At 37.1% G+C, this 9881-nt stretch overlaps 1 protein-coding gene across 1 annotated transcript; it reads left to right on the top strand.

The window, feature by feature from the left end:
* The first annotated feature begins 1167 nt into the window (after nucleotides 1–1167).
* Nucleotides 1168–8858, top strand: mrps15 (mitochondrial ribosomal protein S15). Its single transcript, XM_042490225.2, has 8 exons — nucleotides 1168–1438; nucleotides 5790–5858; nucleotides 6341–6416; nucleotides 6544–6592; nucleotides 6729–6813; nucleotides 6919–6977; nucleotides 7426–7617; nucleotides 8559–8858. The coding sequence occupies exons 1-8, from the start codon at nucleotides 1297–1299 to the stop codon at nucleotides 8667–8669; spliced, it is 783 nt and encodes a 260-aa protein (XP_042346159.1). The 5' UTR covers nucleotides 1168–1296; the 3' UTR covers nucleotides 8670–8858.
* The last annotated feature ends 1023 nt before the right edge of the window (nucleotides 8859–9881 follow it).

The raw sequence follows: 9881 nt of genomic DNA, 5'->3' as shown, positions 1-9881 counted from the left end.
AATTAAAAGCTGGGAAGTTTTGCTTGATTGAAAGAGCACATGATCGTTTAAAACATTCCCATTAATACTCGTCTGCTTTTTATTGTGTTGTATTCTTTATTCTGTTCATCTTCTCTGTCCTCTTCCACTCTCTCGTTAGCCATTTTATGTAGGTTAATTAATGTAAAGCATAAACTTCCACTGCAATTGGCACCGTATATGCAGTGGTGTAGTGGTAGTTAATGAGGTGGGTGTAGTCTACAACCTGGTGGGCTGGTAGGTTACCCATGGAGGAAGGAGGTATACTCCCTTATATATTTCAGTAGATTTTTGGCTGATAAATGGGTTATACTGTTAATGGACAGAAAAAAAAGGTGGGTTTAACCTGTATACCTGGGTGTCTCCCCCAATACACCACTGAGTATATGTCCATGATTGTTATTAACAATAAGCTGTCAAATCATGATCACTGTTTCAATATTTTGATTAATTTACCTATTGCTACGTGTTGTTTTTACACTGTAAGGGACTGTCCTTTACTTACTGGAGGAGTGGAGTGGCTGGGATGTGACATTTTTTGTCATCTTGGCCCTCTCCAAAACTACGAACACTTTCACTTCACTTTTTCCCCTATATTCACACCAAATTAAAACAGCACAGGAATAAGAGTTATTACCAACACAAAGCTAACTCCTTAAGCAAAATGCAAATCCTCCTTACAAATCACATCATTATCACCTAATTTTTACATTATGAGCCCATGAGATTTTTTACAAATGTCTTTCAAACATGCTGGCAGGTTATGGAGTTTAGAGGGTATCTTATTATAAACAAAATACAACAATTTAAAGTTGTATGTCTTTCCTCAATGTTAAACAAAACAAATAATAAAAAAATACCATCCTTGTTTAACATTGCCCCCACCCTCACCCTATAAATAATGAACAGTCCCTAAAACCCATTTCTACCCAATCTGAAACCCTTTGTCATTCACAGCACTCTTCACAAAAACCTTAAATACAGCAAATAAAGTGATTCAGTTTTTAGTAAACTATCTTTACAACTAAAGAAAGTAATACTGGAACAAACTGTTGCTATTTTTATGAAAAAAAACTGAAATAATCTCCCCGTTCTTGTCCTATCGATGTGTTCTGGGATTGTTAGCGTAGCCTGGGTATAATAACCCCCTATCCTTACTCAGCTAGTTTGGTCTGTCCAAAATGGCGAGCCTCATATAGGGGTCGAGTGTGATTACCTGTCACATTTTTATAACTTTGGGACAGTTTTTATTCCACTCAGTGAGTTATCTAGACAGCCATGTTCACAAACATAGCTCTACGGGCTGTTCTGAGGCCTTCGGTGGGTGTTTTGCGGGAAAGCGGCGCCGTGTGCTCAGTCCTGTCAGCGAGACCGTGGACACGCAGCCCGGCTTCGGTATCGGGACCGAGAGTCAGCTGTGGTGAGTGTGACGGACAGGAGGAGTGTAAAAAAACTGTCCAAATGCGTTAATGAACTAGCTGGTTGATGCGTTTTATTAAAGCAGGTGAACGGTGCCAAACACCGTCTGTCTGTGGACACTTAGCATTAGCATCGTCAGTTAGCACACCGACGGTCAGCACCCGCTGCAGGGACGGAAAACGGAAACTGTCTCAGTTTCATTAGCATATTAAAAATTACGGATATTGTTGGCTTTGTGCTCCAGAGTTAAAATTTCCAGTCTTTACATAGCTTTAACTTGCAACGTTATTAACAACAAACGGAAAATGTAAGGGACTGTTCGTTATTTATGAGAGGGGAGGGGTGGTGCTAAACGGGGGAGGCACTTAAAACAATCTTTCAGCACTGGGGATGGACTAAATGTGTTTTAGTTGGGCTTTGGAAAAGGTCACTCAACTGTAAATGGTCAATATCCTGAGCACCCGCAAGGGCCACATGGATCCTTAAATGTTTTAAAGGGTTTTGAAATTATTCATAAATAAAGCCTTATTTGGTGTTGTTTATTTATTTTGTTTAAGGGACAAGAGATTATTGGCCTGGCCAGTTATTGGGGCCGATATTAGGCATTTTGCCAATTTATCTGTATCGGCATTTTATTTTTATGATCGCTGATAAAGTCGGTTAATGACAGAAGTGTGTGTATTACACTCAACCAACACCAACACTCTGCAATGCATGCAAAGAAAGTGTCACCATGGGAGGAACTACTTTGTTAAACCTCAGGGTTTATTCACTCATTTTATTTAAATTTTTACTGAACTTTATTTAAGAAAAAGTTGTGGGAAACTTGCTGTATATGATGTTGAAAGTTTCAGTGTTGATGATACATTTTCTGAAGGCATGTAAACAAAGTTTTGTGTTGGAGTGTGTTATATTCCTGATTTAAAATTTTGAGAAATATTTTCGTTTTATTGTAAATGTATATTGGTTTCAAACATCAGTTATCTGTCTCCTTAAGTACTAATGAATGCTATTTGTATCGGACCTGATAAAACAATATCAGTCGACCCCTAATTTCGTTTGTTTGAGAGGGACAAAGCAATTTAACGTAGTACAGCTTCAGCCTGTTAAAAACAAACCGTAGCAACTGATGTTTCACATATAGAGATCATAGCTATTGCTAGTTTCAAACTCCTGCTCCTAGTTAGGCTTTTAATGAAGAAAAAATAAGATATGAAGGTTACATACAATAATGTGTATACAGTATCAGTCATGGTTTTAAAAAAAAGAAGATATAAAGGTAAATATTTACATTGTGGTTACATAGAATTGCAACATACAGTTACAGGGAAAAGACAAAAAGAACCAAAAGTAAAGTATGAAGGCTACAAAAAGTTAAAACACTCAGCTATAGAGCTTTATAAAATAGCTCCATGTAAGATCGGCTCAAAGTACTTATAAGGGCTTTGTGTTGTCAAGAATCTGACAGTACGATACACATCACGATAAAGTGGAAATGATTCAATATATTGCAATATATTGTGATACTGTGTGCAAGGCAGTATCATGCAATTTTTTTTAAATCTAATTTTTGGAAAACTGTCTAGTATAAAGAACACACTGCCATATATGCATATAACAGTTTACCTTTTTCATGTAATCAGAACAGTGAAATCTGCATTTGTCTTTATCCCGTTCTCTGTGACAGCAAATATCATAGCACTGCTTTTTGTGCAGTCTGAACAAAGGAATTAATGTTAACCTATATTAGTAAAAATAAAAGTGCTCGCAATATTCTTCAGATAAATTAAGAAAACAATTTGTTTAGTATTTTTTTTAAAACTGATACAGTATCACAAAACATTATTGCAATACTCGCAACAAAAGGAAAAGCTGAGTCGGTGTGTTGAATAATAAATGCCCAAAGTGGGGCCAGGACTAAATTAAATGACAAAAATCTGAAGTGCACAGCTAAGAAGGATCAACTAACATTAGTCGTTGCAAAATGACTTGATGCAGATGAGTGATCTCAAGAATACATTTTCTCTCATTGGCAACAGCTCTTGGCACAAGTGAATGTCATAGAAAAAAGCCGCTGAGAATGTTTGATGTGTGTGAAATATGGTCAGTGTTACTTTGAAAACATATATGTTTGTGTTTCAAAGTAACTTTGATGAATAAAAAGCTACATCGTCTGTATTGCAGGTAGATCACTCAAAACCAAATTATTTTTTAAAATACCAACGTCACATATAGTTTTACATAAGATGATAAATACTTTTAACATAGACCCATTTCTGCAGCAGGGTTGCAGATTTGTTATCGCAAACTTCACTCAGTACATATATATCCGAACAGACTCTGTTCCATCTGATGCATCTCATCTTGTATTATCAATCATATCATGAGCATCTAGAGCAGCTATACTTTCATTTCCCTCCTCAAGTGATAACTGGTTTTCACACTGTGGCATCCTAATTTCACACTGACAGTCACAGATGCACCAAACCTTCAAACAGACCTGCCTGTGAACAAGTTGTCATCTTTTTGCAGACCAATTCGCGTCTGGGTTTGATGACAAAAGCAGGAAAATGTTGAATCAGATGTCTATAGATAAATAGTTTATAACCCTATGTCGTTATTCATTTGGTTGGGTGCACAGTTACTAGTCTGAGGAGGATCAAATACATCAACAGTGCTGTCTGACAGAAATTAAATCACTGACAGTATCATGAGAAATAAAAAGCAGCTGCCCTCGCAAACGTAACATTATGTTTACCACCAAGAAAACCTTTTGTAAATGATCTAATGGCCGGAGAGCTCTGAGACACCACAACAGCTGCAGTGCACCATCGTGTTCGCTGCACATGCGTCTGTATTTCTGCAGGAATGAAGCATCAGTGTTCTAAAGGAAATTACATACTTTGGTATTTTAATTACACTGGTATTAAAAAAAAACAGTTTCCTCTCACAATCTGATATGTGCATAGCTGTGTTTTATCAGGGGTGTGTGACGGCCGTGTTATACAGATTATCTCAGTCCTGCTTGTCATGCACCGTAAATGTGTTGATCAGCTGCATCATCATCCTGTAACTTTCCTCTCGCAGATCAGAATAGAAATTAACACACAGCCATGAAGACATCACTCCATCCATGCTAAGCGACATGATGCAAATAAAAATGTCTGGTATTGGGTCTAGTCACAAGTAGAGAGTTTTTTAACATGCAGGATGGATGAAAGGATCGCCTTACTTCTGATCAGAATTAAGTTTGTCCTCTTGCAATGATACCAAATTTAGGATAGCCTCAGATAGGGATGCATAATAATATTGGCACGTCATCAGTATTGGCGGAAACTGGCTTTAAAATGTAATATCAGAATTGGCCAATATGCTGGTTTCTGCCAAAATGACAAACTTCTTTTTTTTTTTCATAATCAAAATAAACAAGTACAAACATCACAGGTAACAACAGTAAATAAGTGAATAAATGAATATATATATTTACATATAAAAATAGAGATAAATCAGGGCATACAGATACAGATAAAAGGAGGAATATTCAGTCGGAGGATTTGGGGAAGAGAGTTAATAATTTTCCAAAAAAGAAGCATATATCAACATACGTGTCTTATTGTTGTTGTTGTTGTTATAGATTGGTATATCAGATATTGATAAAAAAATAAAGAATAAACATTTAAAAAAAAACATTATCATGCATCCCTAGCCTCAGAGTCTGTGAGGAAATATGAGGCAGAAAATCTGCAAAGGGCACTATGAACTCAGAATATAGGCCTCTGTGGTGCCAGTCCTATAAATGGCCTGTTTCTTTTTTCAGTATTTCTTTACTATTGCATCACCGCAGACAGAACTCATCTTTAAAAGATGGCAGTCAATGTCATTACAGATTTACCACTTTTTTTTTTTAACAACTTCATTGAATTTCTCACACCCCAGCTTTTGTGCTTCCTATTTTGTGTCTTTGTGAGCATGAGAGTTTTTTTTGTAGAAGTCTTGACGTACAAACCAGATTTGTGAAGGTCACAACATGAGTTATTGTGTCACAGATGTCTTGATTTGCTTCAGTAGCAACTTGCAGCATTATGTGACGTTCCCATGTGTGTCACAGTCAGCTTTGACCGGTAACTGAGCTAGTTTGTATTGTGTCTGACAAATGTCATGTCTTCATTTGTCTTGCAACATTGACTGTATCAGGTTTTGTTCTTGATTCACTTATTATTCAAACACCAGCTGTTGGGCCTCTTTAAACTCAAATAAGCCATGATGTCTTTGTCTGTGATGTTTCTCTTTCGGTGTTTTCTTTATTTACTCCACTCACAAAACATTTAAATGTGCTTTTCCTCTCTCCTCAGGTGCAGGTAGCTTTGCTGTTCCACCACCAGTGAGACATTATGCTCGGAGTGCAAAGAAGAGGAAAACTGGTATGTTATGAGGCTACATTATCATCAGTATATATCGATATATTATTTAGGGTTTTCTGAAAAAATAAAATAAAAAAAGTATGCACTCAAATATAAATAAAACCTTGTGATCATTACTTATAACCCACTAGAAGTGAGTGGCTGTGTTTTTATCTGCAGGGACTCTGCCCTCTGCCTGTATTTACTCATTTCTTCTTATTTTCTGTGTTAATGAGGTTTATGTGTGTGTACATTGCTCAGGTGAGGTCGAAGCTTTATAAAAAGGCAGTGACCAGGTGCCGAACCGCAAGCAGCAGGCATGCAAGACACAAAGCACTAAAAATAACCCACAAATATATTCCAACAAAATGCCAAACGATGGATCTGGGATTGGCTTTTAATTGAACTTTTTCTGGTGGTCGTGTTTAAGAACTGTACTTGACAATCCTGCGTAGTATACTTTGACATGCTTGCTTTTCATCCACACATTTTGTATCTTTCAGCACCTGTGAGCCAGCTCAGCGATCTTCCTCCAACAATGCTGAAGATGGATTATGCGGCTGTGCCTCTTGCTCAAACGTAAACTTACATTATACAGAACCTTACATGAAAGAAGTAAAAAAAAAAAAAAAAGGAAAAAATATTCACAATTCATTAGAAATGTATACTCATATTTATTGTTATTTCATGTATTTTCTGTTAATAGGACTGATGATATTGTCAAAAGACTTCTGTCACTGGAGTTGGCAAGTCATGTGAGTTCTCCACACTGATCGACGCTTCATGCTGTACTTTTTTTCTTGTTTTTCCAAAATGTTTTTGACAACAATAAAAAAAACACTCTCAGAAAGAAGAGTCATAAACAGATAATTTCTGTGTTCATGTCTTCAGAGTGAAAAGCTGCAGATGAAAAAGGAGCAGATGATTGCTAAAGTCCAAAGGGATAAGGATGACCGCCACTCAATGGAAGTCCAGGGTGAGTTCTTCTGTGTTGTACATTTTCATTAAAATACAAAGATACGATATGGTGTTTTTTAACTGTATATTAATTCAGCTTCCCTTTTAATTTCTTTTCCCTCAGTGGCTGTTTTGACGGCTAGAATCCGAAACTATCAGGAGCACTTGCAGAAACATCACAAGGTGAGTAAAGGAGCAGAATCAGCATCATTTTTCTCCCTGGCAAGCGAAACAGAAAGGGTTCTTCTGTGGACAGTTTTATAAAAATCTTAGATGACGTATTGTGTCATGAGTTACCTGACTTGCACCACTACAACTTTCATGTATGAATACGTCTCTCCACATTTCCTCTCTGTCTTCCTCTGGTGTGATGCATGCGTGTGCTACAGGATATCCTGTTTACTCCCCCACATTAACAAGAACATGCTTAGCACGATCATGGTTGGAAATTTCCACATTACATCATACATGAAACATAGTTAACTTGTTACTCTGCTGCATTCGTAACAAAGTGTCTCGCATGCTGATGAGGTTATAAACTTCAGTTGGTGACCATAATTTCTCCCATTTGACCCTGTTTAAATCATATTTGTAGTTCAACCTCATTGTTTTATATGTCATTTCATCCCAGGACAAAGCTAACAAGAGGCGGATGCTCATGGCCATTGACCGAAGGAAAAAGCTTTTGAAAAACCTGAGGTTGGTTAGCTATGATTCCTTTGAAAAAGTGTGCGAGGAGTTGGGTATCACCTACTCCTTCCCTCCAGAGTACAACAGACGGGCCACTCGCCGCTGGCTGGCAAAGAAAGCCTTCTGCATTAAGGTAGCAAACAAAAAACCCAATTATTCTGTTTACATCTATATTTTCTTTGTATGATGTAGTGTCTTTTAATCGGCAGTGTATAATAATGGTATCACTTGAAAAAGAATAGATTACCTCACGTGCTAAATGACCACTTGTATATCAGTGACACCAAACGTTATCATGAATTTGTGAAGAAAATTGTTCTTCTTGTATGCTTCCACAGTGAATGAAGAATCCAAAAACTGCAAATATTCCATATGAATTGAAGTAATCAGGCTCCGCAACAAAACTGTGTCAAAACATTTGTTAACAAACTCTCACACAACTTCTGCAGTATTGACTCGCATGTTCAGTAATTTTAAAACATTTATTTCTAAATCATGATTCAGAGCACATCAGTTTCAAACAGGTGCACACATGTGAGCAGAGCTCAAATACACACGTATGCCCAGGCATGCTCAAGACCGCTGCTCACGGGTGAAAGTGCTCTAGATCGCTGAGTTCTAGCAGAATGCATGTTTGGGAAGTACAGAGTATATGACTCGATAAATGAGACTTGGATGATACTGCACGAATTGTGTGAGTTTTTCTAAACAGATGTTTTGATATAGTTTTGCCACAGACCCTGATTACTTCAATTCATGAAGAATTTTTTCTGTATTTTGACTCTACGTTCATCATGTTGGCATGAGAAAAAAACAGTGGTTTTCTTTACAAATTCAAGTTAACACATAGTGAGGAGTTGATACACAAATGGTCATTTTGTTCATTTTGTTGAAGTATTCTTATAATACAGTTTGTAAAATCCTTGAAACATAAGTGCATATTGTTTCTGAGAGCTTTGCTGAAGCTTTCTGTATGTTGATGTATACGCTCGTCTAACTGACTCCAACAAGTCAAAGGTGTTACTTTGTGCCTCTACTGACACTTACACACTTCCCATGTGTGTCTCTTCTCAGGTCTTCAAAGAGGTGCAGAAGCAGAAGGCAGAGCAGCGGCTGCAGATGAAGAAAAGTTTAGCCTCTACAGGCACCAAGGCAGTTAAGACAAAAGATGTTCACACCCAATAAAAGACAATATTCTGTGTTATAACAGCTGATTCTAAAAGCTTGTCTTAACCAACACCTTCACTTCCACACTCTCTCGGATGTGTGGGAGGTGGAAACATAGCTTCTCCTTTTCACATGTTTCCATCCTAGAATGTTACTTGCTTTTGTCGTCAAGTTGATGTCAGAAATAAAATGTTCAAGAAATGTGTATTCAGATGTACTTTGGAATTCGTTTCTACTGAAATCCAACTGAAATCAGAAGTGTTTAAGATTCATCTGCACAAAACAAGTGAGTTGGCCATTGATCTCACTTGAGCAAGGAACCAAATGATGTCGGGAACTCCAATAAACAGATAATGAGGGAAAAAAATCTACAAAGGATCTCACTGAAATGTGATTTTTATTTAACCTGTAATTGAGCAGAAGGCTCATTGAGATTAAAAATATCTAAGAGTTTTCTGGCCAAAAGAGGCATCGGGATAAATTACAGGGTTGCAGACAAGAAAACACACATATGACAATTCAAAATCAAAACAAATGATAATAAACACACCATCCTTCAATCATTCAAAATGTCTACAGGCAGATGTCCACACATCCAGCCATTTAGAAACATCTAGAATGAGTCCAATGAGACTGAATATTTAGAAAAGTTTGCAACTGAGTCTATGCTAAGGGTGCAGCATACTTGAATACCTTTTTCCCTGGTTAAATATGGACTCTAGGACCAGTTAGCAAGAATAAATCCTGGGAACAATCCAGTACAATATGACCCCAAACTATGGCCCCTGTAAACTGATGAACCCCATAGTCATCATTTGATATAATGTCTAATATGCTGGATGACATAACAGTGGATTTCAGAGATGTTATATTGTTCTTCCTAAATATTTAATTAATATTTCAGGTTATTTCACACCTAAGATGTGCAAAACTAACAAATGAAGATATATATAATATATATAACTGGAACATTCATGTGAACATTTTGATTCCCTCTGGGGTTTTACTCATTCAGAAAGCAAGTTGCATGTCGTTTTGTACTGATTCAGCTCTTGCGTAAAGCTGTCCCCCTTTTGCAAACCTCAAGCTATATGACAAAAGGGTCATGATGCATTTGTGGTTGTTATAAGAAAGCAGGCAATTACCAATTTTGAAAACTGAATTCTCAGGATTGTGGTGATCTAATGCAAGATTGAAAACCATTTAATTCAAAGCTTTCACCTCCCAACA

Source organism: Plectropomus leopardus, chromosome 11, assembly GCF_026936395.1.
Source record: "Plectropomus leopardus strain MGB_pleo_1.0 chromosome 11, ASM2693639v1, whole genome shotgun sequence".
Taxonomy (NCBI): Eukaryota; Metazoa; Chordata; class Actinopteri; order Perciformes; family Serranidae; genus Plectropomus; species Plectropomus leopardus.
This window is presented reverse-complemented; position numbering and strand designations above follow the sequence as displayed.